This window comes from Selaginella moellendorffii, unplaced genomic scaffold (genome assembly GCF_000143415.4).
Source record: "Selaginella moellendorffii unplaced genomic scaffold, v1.0 SELMOscaffold_0, whole genome shotgun sequence".
Classification (NCBI taxonomy): Eukaryota; Viridiplantae; Streptophyta; class Lycopodiopsida; order Selaginellales; family Selaginellaceae; genus Selaginella; species Selaginella moellendorffii.
The window spans coordinates 6123697-6143567 of record NW_003314261.1 but is presented as its reverse complement, the minus strand read 5'-3'; the positions used below and the strand labels follow the sequence as shown (position 1 = coordinate 6143567).

General features: G+C 46.7%; 3 protein-coding genes across 3 annotated transcripts; all 3 read left to right on the top strand.

The window, feature by feature from the left end:
• Nucleotides 1-13595: 13595 nt before the first annotated feature.
• On the top strand, nt 13596-15303 carry LOC112346613 (cytochrome P450 716B2-like). The gene is made up of 3 exons (XM_024675966.1): nt 13596-14629; nt 14681-14868; nt 14931-15303. Exons 1-3 carry the CDS (start codon nt 13684-13686, stop codon nt 15231-15233), a joined length of 1437 nt encoding a protein of 478 aa, XP_024531734.1. The 5' UTR covers nt 13596-13683; the 3' UTR covers nt 15234-15303.
• Nucleotides 15304-15325: 22 nt separating this feature from the next.
• On the top strand, nt 15326-17374 carry LOC112346611 (cytochrome P450 716B2-like). Its single transcript, XM_024675962.1, has 3 exons — nt 15326-16363; nt 16419-16606; nt 16665-17374. Exons 1-3 carry the CDS (start codon nt 15418-15420, stop codon nt 16965-16967), a joined length of 1437 nt encoding a protein of 478 aa, XP_024531730.1. The 5' UTR covers nt 15326-15417; the 3' UTR covers nt 16968-17374.
• A 563-nt stretch (nt 17375-17937) lies between these two features.
• Nucleotides 17938-19602, top strand: LOC9632785 (cytochrome P450 716B1). The gene is made up of 3 exons (XM_024675973.1): nt 17938-18883; nt 18933-19120; nt 19177-19602. Exons 1-3 carry the CDS (start codon nt 17941-17943, stop codon nt 19477-19479), a joined length of 1434 nt encoding a protein of 477 aa, XP_024531741.1. The 5' UTR covers nt 17938-17940; the 3' UTR covers nt 19480-19602.
• Nucleotides 19603-19871: the final 269 nt, after the last annotated feature.

The window sequence follows — 19871 nt, the reverse complement described above, 5'->3', positions numbered from 1 at the left end:
AATTAAGAGTCTTTTTCAAAGTGCCAAGGAACTATATCCTTTCAAGACAGTTATCTATTTTTATTATAAAAGTGTGTAGATTACAATACTTTCATAACCTCAACCCAATCCATACAAACTCACTAGATTCTAAAGTGCCTAATGGATCTTGTATTTAATCCACTTCATTGACAAGTACGGAAGAAAATTTCTTATATGCATGTGGAGAACCTGGGAAATCAAACACATGATATACCCTATCTCCCAACTTGGATCCAAATAAGCTCTCCCAATCAAAACTCTAGTGAATCAATTGTGAAATGATGGAACTTGGATAACTCTTTCAGGCTCAAATCTATAAAATACTCAAGTTTTAGTTATTTGTGAAAGTAAATAGTTACCTTGAATGATGTCTACAATCCAGCCATAGAAGTTCTCTCTAAAGTCTCAATCAAAGACCAAGCAATTGATAAATTCTCTAGGAGGAATGATCATCCTTACCCAAAAAACCTATAACAAAGCATCTAACCTTCACTAAGTTTGGTGAGTCTAGAGTCAAGTATTGCATTATAGTCAATAATTGGATGGAATTTATAGACTTGTATTGATCACCCTCCTCCTTTAGGCCTGATACACCTCATAATTAGTTGAGTGCATTCTAGATATATGGCATGCATGCCTTGAAGTCCATCTTATATAATCCTCTTCAGATAAGTCATTAGTCATTCTTGTTTAGAACCTCTCCAGCTGCAATTGCCAATGTTGCAATTGTACACTTGCAAGATACCTATGCATTACATTCAAACGCTTGGAATAGTAACTAGCCCACAAAGTTTGTGCATATAGAAATGAGGACCATATAAAACTTGTGCTTTAAATTTAACTTACCATATCTTGCTCTTCTTGTCACAACATCTTAGAATGCACCAACATTCTAGGATGCCAATACATGGCTCCTTCTCTAAGCACAAATAGTCCATGCATCTGTAACATAATGTTACTTCAGTAAACCATGTGAAAATTAAACTTACTAATTTTGGAATTTGGTGAACAGCCTCTCTAATGGCTTTTACATATGGTTTATCTACATCTATTATGGCATCCTCCCAGACCAAAGCTCCTCTAATCTCATCCTTCCAATTCCCCTTCTCAGTTTAGATTAGATTTAAAGTTCAACTACACTCCCTACATGCATAAATAGCCAAATATATTAAACCTCTAAGTTTTTAACATCTCTTGGTACAACAAAACTTAATCATAAAACCCTCTAAATCCCAAGCTTACTCCCCCCCCGCCCCCCCGGATCCCAAAAAGAAGGCCCAAGCCTTTAAGAAAGAGTAAAGACTAATGAGTTGAATGGTATTCAAGTGAGTCATTACTCCATCTAAGCCAAAAACACTATAGTTAATTTCTTTTTTGGGAGTGAGAATTGCTCTTGAGCCCTTCCTTGGGTGGCCTTTTTGGCACCCCCGTATATGCTCACTCCCACCTAAAGCCACTAACCCTCAATCTTAACCTCAACTCAATTGGAAGTATTAACCACCATTGTGTTTAAAATAATCTTTACATTCTTTAGATATCCTAAATAAGCAAATCTAGACAGTTTCCATAAATAGCAATTGGGACCGAATGGGACTAACACAAGGTGCATGATAGTGAGGGTGTTTCGTAGTGTAAGTTCCTAAATTTAGACTTCCTGGGAGGTTATTTAGTCCAATACTATTCAAACCCAACGACACTTAACCCTAAGTATCCCAAGACTCTTAACCAGTTGGAAAAAGGGGTGCATTCTTATTCATGGGCCCATTCCCTCTATATTTGAACCCTAACGGATCATCTCTCGAGTTGTTCTCTTCTCTACTTACAATCCATTACATTTCTCTGCAAGTTCATACCCTCGTGAATAGAAGTTAAGAGCCATAGCTCTCCTGAGAACCACACTCTCTTGACACCCTACCCATTAGGTCGAGCTCAACTGGAGCAAACTAAACCTGTTAAATATCAATCAACATGTGGTGCGATTCCCTTAGCCAATCAACAAAGTTGGACCTGAAACCTCTTTAATACCAAATGTAAGCCCCTGAATTTGGACTTCCTAGCCCAATACTATTCAAACCCAAAGACGCTTAACCCTAAATATCCCAAAACCTTTGGAAAAGAGGGTGTTCATGAGCCTTTTCCCTTTATATTTAAACCCTAACAAATCATCTCTCAAATTGTTCTCTTTGGTTGCTTACAAATAGATACAATAAACTATCATCTAACCGTAAGCGACTAAATTTTCCATTCTACTTTAATCACTTAACCACACCTTCGACCACTTGGAGGAGTCTCATTCACAACCTCCTTAAGTCCAATTCAGGACTTGGGGCTTGCTAGCCCAAGAATGGCATCCATGCCACTCATCGCTTGCACTTAGTCCAAGTGCTCCACGTGTCCGGTCCCAAGACCGACACCCAAAGGTACCACTGACATCTCGGCCCGTTACACTAAGGCCATGCCCATTCACCCTTGCTGCACTAGTGGTCCAATACCACTCGCATCACAATCCCGTCTCTCCAAGATTGGGCCATCTATCCACGAGTGGTCATCCTAGATCCACTCCTTAGCATCCTTAGGATGCCCACAGACTTGGGGAATTGCCTTCCCCAAAGTCCCTTTGTCAGTTCCTACCAAGTCCCTTTCTGCCCCTGGCCGTGTTTGCCAACACTGCCACTGGATCAAGGCCCACAGACCCGACCCCTAAGTCCCACGGTCCTCTGGGACTTCCTCACCACACAACTGTGTCCTTGGTCACTACCCCAGAGGACTGCTCCTCTTCCTTTCCACAGTCTGGGCCTTTGGGACAACATTTCAGAACACCGTGGCCTTACGCGAGCCACCTGGGTACTCTCCCCACCTTTCGCCTTTAGGTGCTCTAGCCATGGGCTTAGAGCGAGGTTCCGTTGAGCCACGCTTGGTATCCAAGTAGGTAGTGCCACCCACACTTGGACTGGGAGCATCGGCCAGTCGATCTCCCAGGGGAACTAGAGCCGGCTCTTGAACACTTCACCAAGCTACCCCACTTGTCAGTCCGTATTCACTCTAGTCTTGGACTTCCCAGTGGTCAGTTCAATACCCAACACTGGGTCTAGCCTTTCTGGGCCAAACTGGCCTTTCCTGGCCAAACTGGCTCCACTGCAGTCCTCCCCCTACTATACTTTTGGAGCTCACCAAACCCCCCAGGGTCTGGGAGACGAACGCTTTGGGCTTTCACCCTCTCAGACTCGGACTCGGACTCGGGCTCGGACTTGGACTCGGACTCGGACTCGAACTCGGACTCAGACTCGGACTCAAACTCGGACTCGGACTCGGGCTCGGGCTTGGTCTCAGCCTTGGCCTTGGTCCCAGTCTCGGTCCCGGTCTCAGTCCCGGTCTCGGTCTCGGTCTCGGTCTCGACCTCGGACTCCATCTCGGGTCCTTCTCGGACTCCATCTCGGACTCCATCTCGGGCTCCGTCTCGGTCCATCTCGGACTCCATCTCGGACTCTGTCTCGGTCCATCTCGGACTCTGTCTCGGTCCATCTCGGACTCTGTCTCGGTCCATCTCGGACTCCATCTCGAGTCCATCTCAGACTCCGTCTCGGTCCACCTCGGACTCCATCTCGGACTCCATCTCGGGTCCATCTCGGACTCCTCCACGTGTCATGTGTTGGTCCTTTTTGGGTCCCTTTTTGGAGCCTTGCTTATTGCTCGCTTCGTGCTCGCTCCTTGAGCACTTTGTTGGGAGTTCCACTCCCGCTCTCGACCTTCCAAGTTAGAGCTTTTAGTTCAAACGTGTTACACCCGTTTGGGCTTTCACTTCGGCCACTACCACGTGGCACCCTTTCCGGCTCCACTTTGGGGCCTAGGGATTTTGTGTCTTACAACTCCACCACCCATAGACGAAGTTCGATGTCCTCATCGAACGGTAAACCATTTTATAAAGTAACACTCGCATGTGTTACCATTTCCATCCTTGGCCCCTAGCCACTATTTGTCAATGGTTTGACATTGAAGGCTCACCATGCCTTCTCCATATTCGTCAATGGTTCGACACTAAAGGCTCACCATGCCTTGCCCGTCCTCTAAGGAGGATAGTCTCTCCAACTTAGAGACTCACTTGACCACCTGGGGTGGTTTGCTCCTTTTTATTGGTTTAGTTTTCGTTAAACCCGTTAGAGACACCCTCTTTAACTCAATTCCACTACTCATTCTTGAGTAGTCACAGATTCCATTGATCTACCTTTGCACTTTGGAACGTTTACTTTTGACTTTTTGGAGTCAATTTCCTAGGTGTCTCCGACACCTTGCCTTGCACATTTTATGCAACTCCACTTCCCCTCCTAGGAAGTTCTCTACTCGAGGGCACCCTCATTCTCTTTTCTATTTTTATGCCACCATTGGCATTACGTTCCATTTATCATTATTTGTGTTAGGGCTGTCCACGGCCCTATCTTTTGGCTACTTAGTTGCTCCCTCATTTGGAGCCTTTCCTTTGCCAAACTGGAGCACTTGGGAATCCATCCTTGGAAGTCCACTTCTTTTTCCGCAATCCATTAGCATTAAACACATTAGTGTTCCTTGGCTAACTTTGCCACTTGGATTCTTTCCAATGGATTTCACGGCTCTATCTTGGGCACTCGTCTTTTGCTCCTATCCTTGGATTATTGCACCAAGCAACATAGGATCATTACCTCCCTCCTTGAGGTATTCTTTTGGTTCCATAGCAAAGGATCTGCTTTGTCCAGACTAGGGTGTTCACCCCCAGTAAGTCTCCCCACTGTTCTAGGCTCTCTTCCTAGCCCAACCTTGTGACCCACCCATGGGCCTGTCTCTGGAGACTAATTTCTTGAACTCATAATACCATTGTATTGTAGTAGTTCATTTCCCTTAGGTGTCCTTCCCAGTTAGTCACCTTGACCAAGCCACACCTTTATTAATAGTTCAAATCAACACTTTGAACTATTCCTTAACCCAAACAAAGACCTTGTCCTTGTTTAGCCATAAGATCACCTAGTGATCTCATCTTGACCCCTTAATAGGTTTACCAATAGGAATTAGGTCTTCTAGACCTTATTAAGTTGTTGCCTATGACCCCGGGGGCATCCCCCACACTTGGCGGTGCGCCCAAGCTAGCCCTTCCGGCCAAGGATCCATAACAACTGAGACTAGGTGTCCCCATCTCATTCACCACGTCCTTGGTGCCTTTTGCACCAAAGTGTTCAAGTTAGATATGCCGGGCTTTCACTCTAAGCAATCTAACCGTGCATCACGACTCCGAGGCATCCCTCACTTGGCGGTGTGCCCAAACCAGTCTCCTCACTGAGAGTCCATGACCACCGAAATATGAGTGTCCTCATATTCCAAACCATCACCACGCCCTAGTGATTTGGGACTCGAACCCAAGCACTAAAGGGTCGGGACTCGAACCCAACCTCCGTATATGCATCTACGGACGGCATCACCCAGGATGCCTGGCATGACTCCCCACGCCGGTGCACCAACTTATACTCAAAGCGCGCTACAGATCACAACTTAGGAACCTAGTTCCTCCACACTGCCAAGTCCTCTCACTTGACAAATCTATGATCATGCATGGACTCCTCCATGCTTGGCCCCATGGCCCACCCCTTTTGAAGTTATCACCTTTAACTAGGGTATTTGTTCCCCTGACTTGCCAATCTCGCTTTGGCAAGCCCTTTGACCACTGTAACATGGTTCCTGCACAAGCGTGAAAGCCCTTGATCATCGACTTTCATTCAAAGCCCTCTCTTTGAACACTCGGGAATTACTTCCCTAACCTTGATAGCCTTGCCTCATGGCAAGCTTCAAGACCACGCTTCTGTTGCGCCACTCTGATTTCGCGCGTTCCATGAACCATTTACACTTGGCCTTTCTAGGTACTAAGTTACCTAGAATCATCTTTGGAAACCTTGAAGGAACTCTGTCCTTTAACTTGCTAAGGCCTCCCTTTTTGCAAGCTTTCCAATTACCATATAGTCTAACATGGACAATTCCATATTTTAGACTCTCCATGGCATCACGGTTGCTAGCGGCAACCCCTCAAGCCCCCACTTGATTCTCCACTCCCAGCTGGCATAACCATCCTTGGTTATGCCCTTCGATTCCTATGGTTCGGTTCTACCCCCTTACTTCTTGCTTTTGGCTTCACACCTTTCCTTTGGTCATTCTCCTCCAGACCAGGAGGATAGCTTTGCACTTTCTATCATGCCTTAGCAAGTATTCTTAGGGATGAACCAACCCGATAGCCTAGGGAGTGGTTCCTCAATCCAAGTATGCTCACCCTATAATCCCACACACCGAGATTATGTTGTTGCTTATGGGCCTTTACATGCCCATCGCTAGCCTTGCCAAAATTCCATTTTTGGCTTTGTCCAATTCGAGTAGACAGTCTTCTCCTGTCTCCGCCACCTTGGACATTTGGGATAGCACCTTCTATCCATCATTCGCTAGGGACTTAGTCCTTGGGCCTTATCTATTGCCCTCGCGACATCAAACACCACCTCCTGGTGTTCTAGAGTGTTCAGGTGTCCCGATAACGACTTCCTTGACAATGAGTATTTCCTTTCATGACATTGACTTACTATATCGCAACATAAGCAACTTATCCCCCGTAAGGGTATATCCAACTTCCTTATGCCATTAAGAAGGCTTGGGTAGCTACCTTCTACCGGTTTAACCAATTATTTTGCACCTCTTGCTTAGTTGCCTCATAGTTGTCAAGTCTTACAACTCATTGCTGGCGCTTCCACACCTCCATCATTATCTGGGTCACCACACTCCAACTGCATGCTCTGCAGCTTAGGCTATGCCATTCCCATTTCCATTGGGATTCCTTTGGCAAGGGGTTCTCATGAACCCACCAATATAGCCTCAAAGTATCACACCTTGGCACATTTGGTGTCTCCACACCATCGGCTCCACGAGCCTACCTCTATGACACTTCTTCTTTGTGTCTAAGTCTTTGCCAAGACCAATATAGTTGTTCCTCATGCTAACTATCCGTTAGCACCACACCATAGAGTTTGCACCCAAATCTGGGCCAAAGTTGCTTTCTTCTGGGATTATCTTTCCCACAACTTTAGTATGGCACATTCTGCCATCGATGAGATACCCTCTATTCTCATCCTTGGATCCTATGATCCCTCCCATCCTTTGTGGGGTACCACACACTTCAGTCCAAATGCTTCCATCAGTCCTTTAGGACCATTCCTTGACTCTACTTGAGTCATCCAGCAGTTTTGGACTTGGTTAATCCACAGACCCGTAAGGTCCTACTTGTCGGGCACTAGCTCACTGGAATACACTTCTTGCATTCATGTCCTCACTCATAAGGACTATTTTCACAAGTGTTACTCTGACACTTGATTTTGTTCTCTGGGGCAACCTTTGCCCCTTAGGACTACTTGTCCATGTGATGAGAATATCAACTCATCTCTAAATACACCCCCCAATTCCTTGGGTTTTTCAACATTTATTAAAGGTAGCCCCGGCTACCATTTCAAGGACTTGGGTCCTCTTTCGTATTTGACCTCCCACGGTCATTACTTCTGGTCTCACATTCATGAGCACCAACCTCAACTATGTGAGGATAATCTTGTGACTCCTTTATTGTTTTGGAGTCTTTATCTTTCCCGTGATCCCAACTATAGTTGTTTACCACAACTACATTAGCCCGTTTGCTGAGTCAAACACTCATTTGGATCACATCCTCAACTCTTTGAGGAAACCCTTATACTGTTCCCAAGATCCCAAAGTTGTTCTATTATTGGCCCCTTTCTATCCACCACCTCACCTACAAGTTCACACTTGAACTGTAGTGGAGAGCCATGTCTTCCCGACTTGCTACTCCTCAAGGATAGGCCCACTCCTAGGACCTTCTGATGCTAACACTTGTGGTGATATACTTGGCCAATTTGCTAAGTCAAATGCTCATCTGGATCACATCCTCAACTCTCTGAGGAAAACCACATACTGTTCCCAAGATCCCAAAGTCGTTCCATTATTGGCCCTTTTCTATCTACCACATCGTGCCCAAGTTCACGCATGAACTTGAGTGGAGAGCCATGTCCTCTCGACATGCTACTCCTCAAGGATAGGCCCCCTCCTAGGACCTTCCAATGCCAACATCAATGGTGATATACTTGAGCACCAATAAAAGTCGGACTAAGGAACCGCTCCGATACCAAGTTGTAAGCGACTAATTTTTCCATTCTACTTTAGTCACTTAACCACACCTTCGACCGCTTGGAGGAGTCTCATTCACAACCTCCTTAAGTCCAATTCAGGACTTAGGGCTTGCTAGCCCAAGAATGGCATCCATGCCACTCATCGCTTGCACTTAGTCCAAGTGCTCCACGTGTCCGGTCCCAAGACCGACACCCAAAGGTACCACTGACATCTCGACCCGTTACGCTAAGGCCATGCCCATTCACCCTTGCTGCACTAGTGGTCCAATACCACTCGCATCACAATCCCGTCTCTCCAAGATTGGGCCATCTGTCCACGAGTGGTCATCCTAGATCCACTCCTTAGCATCCTTAGGATGCCCACAGACCTGGGGAATTGCCTTCCCCAAAGTCCCTTTGTCAGTTCCTACCAAGTCCCTTTCTGCCCCTGGCCGTGTTTGCCAACACTGCCACTGGATCGAGGCCCATAGGCCCGACCCCTAAATCCCACGGTCCTCTAGGACTTCCTCACCACACGACTGTGTCCTTAGTCACTACCCCAGAGGACTACTCCTCTTCCTTTCCACAGTCTGGGCCTTTGGGACAACATTTCGGAACACCGTGGCCTTATGCGAGCCACCTAGGTACTCTCCCCACCTTTCGCCTTTAGGTGCTCTAGCCATGGGCTTAGAGCGAGGTTCTGTTGAGCCACGCTTGGTATCCAAGTAGGTAATGCCACCCACACTTGGACTGGGAGCATTGGCCAGTCGATCTCCCGGGGGAACTAGAGCCGGCTCTTGAACACTTCACCAAGCTACCCCACTTGTCAGTCCGTATTCACTCTAGTCTTGGACTTCCCAATGGTCAGTTCATCACCCAACACTGGGTCTGGCCTTCCTGGGCCAAACTGGCCTTTCCTGGCCAAACTGGCTCCATTGCAGTCCTCCCCCTACTATACTTTTGGAGCTCACCAAACCCCCCAGGGTCTGGGAGACGAATGCTTTGGGCTTTCACCCTCTCAGACTCGAACTTGGACTCGGACTCGAACTCGAACTCGGACTTGGACTCGGGCTCGGGCTCGGTCTCAGCCTTGGCCTCGGTCCCGGTCTTGGTCCCGGTCCCGGTCCCGGTCTCGGTCTCGGTCTCGGTCTCGGTCCCGGTCTCAGTCTCGACCTCGGACTCCATCTCGGGTCCTTCTTGGACTCCATCTCGGACTCCATCTCGGGCTCTGTCTCGGTCCATCTCGGACTCCATCTCGGACTCCGTCTTGGTCCACCTCGGACTCCATTTCGGGTCCATCTCGGGTCCATCTCAGACTCCTCCACGTGTCATGTGTTGGTCCTTTTTGGGTCCCTTTTTGGAGCCTTGCTTATTGCTCGCTTCGTGCTCGCTCCTTGAGCACTTTGTTGGGAGTTCCACTCCCGCTCTCGACCTTCCAAGTTAGAGCTTTTAGTCCAAACGTGTTACACCCGTTTGGGCTTTCGCTTCGGCCACTACCACGTGGCACCCTTTTCGGCTCCACTTTGGGGCCTAGGGATTTTGTGTCTCACACTAACAAATATTAAGGGACAAATTTCAATATCACAGGGGTTCCCAACACTAGTAAGTGTAAGTCAACATTATGAGTTTCTCATCATTGTGTTAAGTATGTTTAACTAAATGACAACTTAGGATTTCCTTCCTTAATGCCCTTCCGGTTTAAGTGCACATATCATGATTAGTTTCTCAACTAGCTTAGGAAAAGACTAATAACAGGTCTAGCAATACCAACCTCCTACCGTCATGGCAATAAAGAAAGAATATCTAAAAGGACTAGCTAATAAATAATTTTTGATACCCAAAATCATATTTGTAACATCAATCTCTGTAACGCACCCATCTCTCTCCCTTTAAGCCAATTGGAAAAGGGGCAATTGCTTGATAAGAGAGCTCTTAATAGTTATTTTATCCCTATTTATCCCCTAAGATTCCAAAAATCCACAGTGACAGTATATCTAATCTCATCCTATGATCACATGCGCTACAATCTCGAACTTAGTCTTGGAGTCGATCTCAAACTCAATCTCATTTAATGAACTCTTTATTATTCCAGTTATGATTTCGAGGATCCTTTAACTTACGACACTTTGGGGAGTTAGTTACTTACACCTTTGTGATTAGTGATTGTTTATAAACTTATTTAAGGATTATTAATATTTTGCTTAGGTCAATGATGATTTTAGCAGGAATAGGTTTGCTTATTAAATGGTATTTCAAAGGATTTCAGTTGGAATTATATGATTTTTGGTTTTCTTAAGCAAAATCTGTAGGGAGACTGGGATGGTAGTGGATATACCTAGAATACATTTGAATATTCTAGGATATTCTACCATCTAACGGTTGTTATTCCTTTAGATTAATCTTGTATTTATAATTTATAAACATGTTTATAATTTATAAACTTTCCTAAACACTTCCTAGTATATTTTTTTTATTCTACCAAATATACAATAAGATTAATTTTAATTTATAAATTATAAACATATTTATAATTATTGATCAATTGGATTATTCAATGACACTACTATTAAGTAAACCAAGTGTTGTTGCATGCAATGTGCAACAAATTTTTTATGTTAACATATCAATTCCACCTCTTTTAATGTTGTTTTGTTGTGTTTAGTTTGTGGTGTTGGATTGTGTTGAGTCTAAAAGGTCGTGATTCTATAACTGGATAACATAATGGTGTTATTAAGAGGAAAAACCACACACTTGTAAATGTTACTCATCCTTTATTTGTTAATATGCACTTTGATTGAACATTTGTCAAAAAGCCACAACAATGCATATACAAAATCATCTTACCACTATTGAATGGCAAGACCTTTGAGGAATTTTGGATAGGCTCAATTCTTAATATTTCCCACTTCAGGGTCTTTGTGTGTGTTGTTTATGCATATATCCTAGATTAACTTCCGAAAAAGCTCAATAACAAAAACAAAAATTTCATTCTCAAGATGAAGCTATTGGGAAGAAAGCTTATGGGATCTTGAATCCTCATAAGACACTTATGAGTATAGGCATGGTGTTAAATGAGGATGATTTCCCTACTTATTCAACTACTCCACAAGATCTTTCCTTCATTCATAAATATGTCCCAATGATCCCACTACTTGGGGAATGGACCACCATTGCATAATCCAAGTTATGCCCTACTACCTAACCCTCCTGTAGGGGATCTCCCCATTTCAAATATGGCTGGTCCAAGTGTCCCTATAGCTGATGTTTGATGTTGTTGTGCTTCTATTGCCTCTGCCACCTCATCAGTGTTGTGGCATGCTTGATCCCATGCTAATACTAGACCACCCTTGTGACCATTGGCCCTCTCTGAAGGTCTGAGAAAACATTGAGACTTTTGTGATCTTCTCAATGCTAGCATTCCACTTACATATGATAAGGCAGTAGGTAATTTTGGATGGAAGCTATTGCAGAGGAAGTTGCTTCTATTCGAGCTAATGGCATTTACGTCCAAGTTGATTTAGCTCAAACAGGACATTGTGTCTTAAATCCAAAATGGATCTTATAGCAAAGATGGCCGTTATAAAGCTCAGTTGATTGTGTGAGGCTTTTGTCAAATCCATGGTCTGGACTATGATGAAACTTTCTTGCTAGTTATGAAAATGGGCTAGCCTTTGCACTCTCTTTGCCTTTGCCACTGCTCAGAAGTGGCAAATCCACCATATAGATGTCAAAAAGCATTTCTCAATGGGGATTTAAAGGAGGATGGATATCTACAGGCATGGGTTTGAGGATGACATTGCCCCTGCTGGTGTTGTATGGCAATTATAGAAAGCTTTGCAAATATAAGCTGTGGTGTTTGGTATTAGAAATTTGATGTTGTATTACACACTCAAGGATTTTGTCATCACAACATGTATATTAAACATAGTATGCTTATTGTTGCTCTCTATTATGATGATTTACTCATCACTATGATGATCCAAATACCATTGCTGCTTTGAAAGTTGCTCTCAGTTAGCAATTTCAGATGATCAAGTCTCTTACTTTCTTGGCTTTGAGATTTGCATCCAACAGTTTCACACTCAGTCAGCGACAAAAGGTCAAGGGCTTGCTTGACTGGTTTGGTTTGTGAAGACCCTAATGCTTGTCAGTGCCATAGACTTCACTGCTGATCAGTTCAGCATGCCCTGGGCAAGTGGGACTCCCTATCATAACTTCATTGTTTGCCTCACATACTTGGCTCTCTTGAATTGTCACCACCTATGCAACCATTGCTTTAAGTCAGTTCAACACATCACTGACCAGGCTGCTAAATGTATTGCCTAATGTCTCCAATTATGGCAATGACATTGCTAGGTAGCACTTATAATGATCTCTCTCCCACTATGAAAGCTGTGCCTTGGATGCAATCACGCTCTTGGCCGTGCTCTCGGCTTGCACGCCCGCCGCCCTGCTGCCCGACTATGGTGTGGCCTGGCATGGACGTGGATCCACCATGACGTGGCTCGCGGCGAGGTGGCGGTAGAAGGCCGGAGCAATATCTAGGCAGGGCAGCTGGGATAGATCCAGGGCTGCCAGGGTGGTAGAGGAGTGCGGGGTCAAACAGATTGATCGGGCCACGGGGAAAAGGAGGAGATGCTGTGCTGCCACGGCAAGAAGCTGGCGATTGCGCTCGTGATTGCATCATTGACAATCAATGTTGCAGGGAGAAAAATGGCGCTGAATTTTCATGTGCGTGATTACTGAGAAAGTTAGCCCAAAGAAGAGTGTGTTCTTTGAGCAATCCCAAACCATTGCAATCATTGACGGCATAGCGGATCAGGTCACATCCCATTGGAAAAACCTGAGGAGGATCGAGTCCACGGGTGGGGAACTCGAGGACAAGCACTTCTGCTGTAACAGTGGGCATGACAGAATGGACAAGGAGCCAACCACAACTGCAAAAGAAAGAACCACAAGAAGGACAATGCAGAGGATATTGGCAGCTAACCTGTTAGGCAACACGGAGGATATTGGCAAGCAGCGGAAGTTAATTACCATGGAGATGATCATCAGGACAGCATAATTTGAGTCAAGGCTCATTGACACTTGGCTATTAATCTATTTATATATTTATCTCCTGTTTTTGTTTTGGCAGGCTTGCCCATGGACAAGCAAGGGAACTGCCGTGTACTTGAATCCGTCGGTGGGTCACCAGACCATGCAAATAGTATATGAATGATGAACTACGGATATCTTCAAAAGATGCAAAAATGTCAAAGGTGATAATGAAGTTGCTGGAAAAAGGTGGAAGAAGTAAAAGTTTCGTCTTGAAATTTTGCAGGCATGAGGTGTACGTGATTATATAAAATCTTTGACTATATAGACCACAGGCCGTGGCTCATGACCTTTGCCAGGGCAATCGTATCAGACTTTAGGTAGAAGAAAGAAAGCACAAGCAGCGATGGAGTTTTGATCAAAGGTAGCAAAGAAAGAAGCATAGTTCTTGCAAAACATGCCTTGGATCACTGTTGTAGCATCGTTCTTGATCCCAGTGCTGGGAACTCTGTGGATCTGGAGGTATTTCTCACGGGAACGCTATGATCCACCGCTGCCTCCCGGAAGCATGGGACTCCCACTTGTGGGCGAGACGCTCCACATTTTGCACGCCATGAAAACGAGCACGCTATGGGAGTTTTACGGGGCTCGGGAGAAGAAGTATGGCCCTATTTACAAGACACACATCTTCGGCCGCCCCACGATCGTCGTGAGCCCTCCTCTGGGATTCAAGCTTTTGTTCTCCAGCCATGGCAAGCTCGTCGAGAGCTCCTGGCCGCAGCCCATGAGGACGCTCTTGGGCGACAAGTGTTTGTTCTTCATGGAGGGCCAGAAAGCCAAGAGCTTTCGTCACATTCTCCTGGCGTTCCTCGGCCCGGATGCCATACGGCGGTATGTAGAGAGGGCGAGCGTGATCATCCAAGAACACATTGACAAGTTTTGGATGGCTGGATCGGAGGTGAAGGCTTACCCCCTCGTGAAGAAGGCCTTGTTCTCGCTCGTCTTTAGCTTGTTCTTGAGCATCTCGGACGAGGAGGAGGAGAGGGAGCTCCTGGCTCCTTTCCAGGATTTCTTGCAAGGGTTGCTTGAGCTGCCGATCGACTTGCCAGGGACAATGTTTCGTCGCGCAAAAGTTGGACGGGCGAAGATCTTTAAGAAGCTGGACGAGTACATAAGCAAGAGAAAGATCGAGCTAGAAACTGGCAACGCATGGCCTCAACAGGATTTTCTCAGTGTTCTCTTGACAACCAAGGGAGAGGATGGAGAGCCCATGACCAAGGAAGAGATCAAACAAAACATTCTCATGTTGGTCATGTCAGCCCACGATACCACCGTAAGCTCCTTGTTAAGTTCCATGAAATACATAGGAGAGAATCCATGGTGCTACGATCGACTTAGAGAAGGTAATGGCGTCGTTCTTAAGATTTCCAGATCTAACTCTTGCTCGATTGTAGAACACGTCTCCATTGCGCTTGCCAAATCTCCAAAAGAGCCACTCACTCACAGCGATTTGCAAAAGATGGACTACACTTGGAGGATCGTCCAGGAAGCCATGCGCTTGGCTCCTCCCGCAGCTGGAAACCTCCGAAGGGCGACCACTGAATTTACCATGGATGGATTCACGGTTCCAAAGGACTGGCAAGTAAGTTTACGATCAAAGTTTCTATGCACTCCATTCTAAAGTTGTATCTCTGGTCTTCGCAGCTTAACTGGACTGTGTTTCGCAGCCACAAGAAAAAAGAGTTCTTTGAGGAGCCGGAGACGTTTAATCCAGATCGATTCGATCGCCCATTGCTTCCAAACACTTACGTTCCATTTGGTGGAGGCCCTCGCATTTGTCCCGGATACGAGCTCGCCAAGATGCAAGACCGCATTTTTCTACACTACCTTGTCACAAGGTTTAAGTGGACGTTGCTGGATCCAAACGAGGCCATCCACATGACCCCACTCGCTCTTCCCGTCAATGGCCTCGGCATGAAACTCGTATCCAATCCAGTAAAAATCTGACTTTTCGAAGGCTCTGAACGATGGATGATCATATCATAAGAGTAAATAAAGAACAAGTCTTTGGCACGAAGGTCAAATAAAGAAGCAACGCTACCGAAGAAATCGGACACGCAAGGGGGGCGGCATTGTCTTCACAGGTAATTTCGATTTAAAAGCTCCCAGGTCTAGAGAAAGAGTGAAAAAAATGCTAGAGTTTCCAGGAGTAATAGCGGTGGTGAGCTTAGTACTGGCCGGGATATGGATCTGGAGGGCTTTCTCACAGAAATCCTATGACCCAACTACGCCTCCGGGAAGTTTTGGGCTCCCGTTCCTGGGAGAAACTCTCCATCTTTTGTACAGCATGAAAGCAAACGATCTATCGGGATTCTACGAGTCTCGTGAGCGAAAGTATGGCCAGGTTTTCAAGACACATCTGTTTGGCCACCCCACGGTAGTGGTAAGTCCTCCTCTTGGATTCAAGTTCTTGTTCTCCAACCATGGCAAGCTCGTCGAGAGCTCCTGGCCAGCTCCGGTAAAGATGCTCATGGGTGACAAGAGCTTGTTCTTCATGGAGGGCCAGAAAGCCAAGAGCTTTCGTCACATACTCATGGCGTTCCTTGGTCCCGAGGCAATGCGGAGGTATGTCGGGAGGTCCAGCTCCATCGCTCAGGCACACATCAAGAAGTTTTGGCTGGATGAATCGGAAGTTCGAGCGTACGTTCTCCTAAAGAAGGCGATGTTCTCGGCGGTGTTTAACTTGTTCTTGAGCATACAAAACGAGGAGGAGGAGAGAGAGCTCTTGGTTCTATTTGAGGAGTTTTTGCACGGTATGCTCGAGTTGCCGATCAACTTTCCAGGGACCAAGTTTCGGCGGGCAAAGCTTGCGAGGCACAAGATCTTTGAGAAGCTGGACAAGTATATAAGCAAGAGAAAGGTGGAGATCCAGGAAGGGAAGGCGTCGGCTGAGCAAGATTTGCTCAGCGTTCTCTTGACAACGAGGGGAGAAGATGGAGAGCTCATGAGCGCGGAAGAGGTAAAGCAAAACATCCTCATGATGGTATTGGCCGGGCACGACACCACTGCTAGCACTCTGGCGGTCTCCATAAAATGCATCGCTGAGAATCCTTGGTGTTACGATCGACTTAGACAAGGTTTTCACGATCATTCTTAGACGTCTTCTATGATATCCTAAAGTTTCATGACCAGAGCATCTTGCCATAGCTGCTGCGAAGGATTCGAGCGAGCCACTCCGAGTAGAAGATCTCCAAAAGATGAACTACACCTGGAAAGTTGTTCAGGAAGCCATGCGTCTGCTCCCTCCAGCGCTGGGAAACACGCGGATAGCGATCACGCAAATGACCATCGAGGGCTTCACAGTTCCAAAAGATTGGCGAGTAAGTTCCTCCACTCGGTCATCTCAAGACGTAAAATCCTTTTTTGATTGATGGCCAGTTCATGTGGAGCGTCTTCCAGAGCAACAGGAGGAGCGCGTTCTTCCCCGAGCCAGACAAGTTCGATCCGGAGCGATTTGATGCTAGCTCCGGCTTGATCCCATACACGTACGTTCCATTTGGCGGAGGCCCTCGCATATGCCCCGGGAACGAGTTCGCCAAGATGCTCGTCCGCGTGTTCTTGCATCATCTCCTCACCCAGTTCCAGTGGTCGCTCGTCGATGCAAAGGAGCACGTCCAAATGGCTCCAATCGCAGCTCCGGCCAACGGCCTCCACATCAAACTCTCCAAAAATTCAATATAATCTCTCGCGGTTCCCTGGATGGAAAACATAGCATCATACTTTCCCACCAATTTTATACGGCGGTACGTTGGGACGAGCGTGATCATCCAAGATCACATCGAAAAGTGGATACGTCGTCTTGTTCTCGCTCGTCTTTAGCTTGTTCTTGAGCATCTCGGAGGAGTGGGATTGGTTTGAGCTGCCGATCGACTTGCCAGGGATGATGTTTCGTCGCGCAAAGGTTCGAAGAGAAACTGGCCTCAACAGGATTTTCTCAGTGTTCTCCTGATAACCAAGGGAGAGGATGGAGAGCCCATGACCGAGGAGGACAGCAAACAAAATATTCTTATGTTGGTCATGTCAGCCCACGCTACTGAGATCCATGGAAACCATGGTGCTAAGATCGACTTAAAGAAGGTGACTGCTTTGTTTTTACGTTTGCAGACCTTACTTACAACTCTTTCTCTCCATTGGGGAATCGCTATTCCTTGATCTCCCAATGAGCCACTCACTACACAGGGATATTTGCAAAAGATGGACTGACCGTCCAGGAAGCTATATGCGCATGGCTCCTCCCGCCGCTGGAAACCTTCGAAGGGGATCACTGAGTTTACCATGGATGGTTCAAGGCCTGGCAAGTAAGTTCTGCACTCCATTCTTCGGAGCTTAACTGTTTCGCTGCTACAAGCAAGAAGAGTTTTTTGAGGAGCCGGAGAAGATCGGTTAGATCGCCCGTTGCTTTCAAACACCTACGTTCCATTGAGCGGAGGCCCTCGCGTTTGTCCCGGATACGAGCTCGCAAGATGCAAGACCGCATTTTTCTACACCACCGTGTTGGACGCTGCTGGATTCAAACGAGGCCATGACCCCACTCGCTCTCCCCGTCAATGGCCTCGTCAAATAAAGATTCGATATGCTAGATAAGAGTCAGGACATGTAGGGCGGCATTCGATCCTTCACAAGTACCTTCAATTTCAAGAAGAAAGAGAAAAAAATGCTAGAATTTCCAATAGTAGCAGTGGTGAGTTTAGTACTGGCCGGGATATGGATCTGGAGGGCTTTCTCGCAGAAATCCTATGACCCACCGACGCCTCCGGGGAGTTTTGGGCTCCCATTCCTGGGAGAAACTCTCCATCTCTTGTACAGCATGAAAGCAAACAATCTATCGGAATTCTGCGAGTCTCGCGAGAGAAGGTATGGTCCGGTTTTCAAGACACACCTGTTTGGCCACCCCACGGTGGTGGTAAGCCCTCCTCTTGGATTCAAGTTTTTGTTCTCCAACCATGGCAAGCTCGTCGAGAGCTCCTGGCCAGCGCCAATGAAGATGATCATGGGTGACAAGATCTTGTTCTTCATGGAGGGCCAGAGAGCGAAGAGCTTCCGTCACATACTCATGGCGTTCCTTGGCCCCGAGGCAATGCGAAGGTATGTTGCGAGGGCCAGCTCCATCGCCCAGGCACACATCGAGAAGTTTTGGCTGGATGGATCGGAAGTTCGAGCATATTTACTCGTTAAGAAGGTCTTGTTCTCGGTGGTGTTTAACTTGTTTTTGAGCATACAAAACGAGGAGGAGGAGAAAGAGCTCTTGGTTCCATTTGAGGAGTTTTTGCACGGCTTAGTCGAGCTGCCCATCAACTTTCCAGGGACCAAGTTTCGGCGGGCAAAGCTTGCGACGCGCAAGATCTTTGGGAAGCTGGACAAGTTCATAAGCAAGAGAAAGGTGGAGCTTCAGGAAGGGAGGGCGTCGGCTGAGCAAGATTTGCTCAGCGTTCTCTTGACAACGAGGGGAGAGGATGGAGAGCTCATGAGCGAGGAAGAGGTAAAGCAAAACATCCTAATGATGGTCATGGCCGGGCACGACACCACTGCTAGCACTCTGGCGGTCTCCATGAAATGCATCGCTGAGAATCCTTGGTGCTACGATCGACTTCAACAAGGTTTTTACGATCATCCTCTATGATCTAACTCTCAAAGTTTCATGACCAGAGCATCTTGCCATAGCTGCTGCGAAGGATTCGAGCGAGCCGCTCCGTGTAGAAGACCTCCAAAGGATGAACTACACCTGGAAAGTTGTCCAGGAAGCCATGCGTCTGCTCCCTCCAGTGCTGGGAAACACGCGGATAGCGATCACGCAAATGACCATCGAGGGCTTCACAGTTCCAAAAGATTGGCGAGTAAGTTCCTTCACTCGATCATCTCAAGACCTTCTCTCATGATCATTGATGGTCAGTTCATGTGGAGAGTCTTCCGGAGCAACAGGAGGAGCGCGTTCTTCCCCGAGCCAGACAAGTTCGATCCGGAGCGATTCGATGGGAGCTCGGGCTTGATCCCCTACACGTACGTTCCATTTGGTGGAGGCCCTCGCATTTGCCCCGGGAACGAGTTCGCCAAGATGCTCCTCCGCGTGTTCTTGCATCATCTCCTCACCCAGTTCCAGTGGGCGCTCCTCGATCCAAACGAGCACATCCAAATGGCTCCATTCGCACTTCCGGCCAACGGCCTCCACATCAAACTGTCCAAAAATCCAATATAATCCCTCGCGAGGTTCCCTGGATCTTGGAAACCATAAACTATATCACTCGATCTCGGAACCATAGCATCACACTTTACCACCATTTTTATAACGTCCTTCCACGAATCAAGCACGTTGCATGTATCTTTCTTGTGGAAGCTTCAAGATCTTGGAGAGAGTAATCACTCGCCTTAAAAGAATGCCTCAAAACTTAATCCACACGCGCGCCGCCACCTTACACATACGTGTATGCCTACGGTCATACGGATGCGAAATCTGACTGACGGCAGCCGCCACTTATTGCCGTCTCCTATCCTAACGATCTTGTGTTTTCACATTTTCCTGTTGACTGGTGAAGAGCTCGAGATCTTCTCAAGAAAAGCTCTATCTTTTCTTTCTTCTCTCTCTCTCTC

Coding starts and splice junctions, on each gene's coding strand:
- LOC112346613 (XM_024675966.1), top strand. CDS start 13,684: ATGCCTTGGATCACTGTTGTAGCATCGTTCTTGATCCCAGTGCTGGGA. Junction 14,630..14,680: donor CTACGATCGACTTAGAGAAG/GTAATGGCGTCG, acceptor GCTCGATTGTAG/AACACGTCTCCATTGCGCTT. Junction 14,869..14,930: donor CGGTTCCAAAGGACTGGCAA/GTAAGTTTACGA, acceptor TGGTCTTCGCAG/CTTAACTGGACTGTGTTTCG.
- LOC112346611 (XM_024675962.1), top strand. CDS start 15,418: ATGCTAGAGTTTCCAGGAGTAATAGCGGTGGTGAGCTTAGTACTGGCC. Junction 16,364..16,418: donor TTACGATCGACTTAGACAAG/GTTTTCACGATC, acceptor TTTCATGACCAG/AGCATCTTGCCATAGCTGCT. Junction 16,607..16,664: donor CAGTTCCAAAAGATTGGCGA/GTAAGTTCCTCC, acceptor ATTGATGGCCAG/TTCATGTGGAGCGTCTTCCA.
- LOC9632785 (XM_024675973.1), top strand. CDS start 17,941: ATGCTAGAATTTCCAATAGTAGCAGTGGTGAGTTTAGTACTGGCCGGG. Junction 18,884..18,932: donor CTACGATCGACTTCAACAAG/GTTTTTACGATC, acceptor TTTCATGACCAG/AGCATCTTGCCATAGCTGCT. Junction 19,121..19,176: donor CAGTTCCAAAAGATTGGCGA/GTAAGTTCCTTC, acceptor ATTGATGGTCAG/TTCATGTGGAGAGTCTTCCG.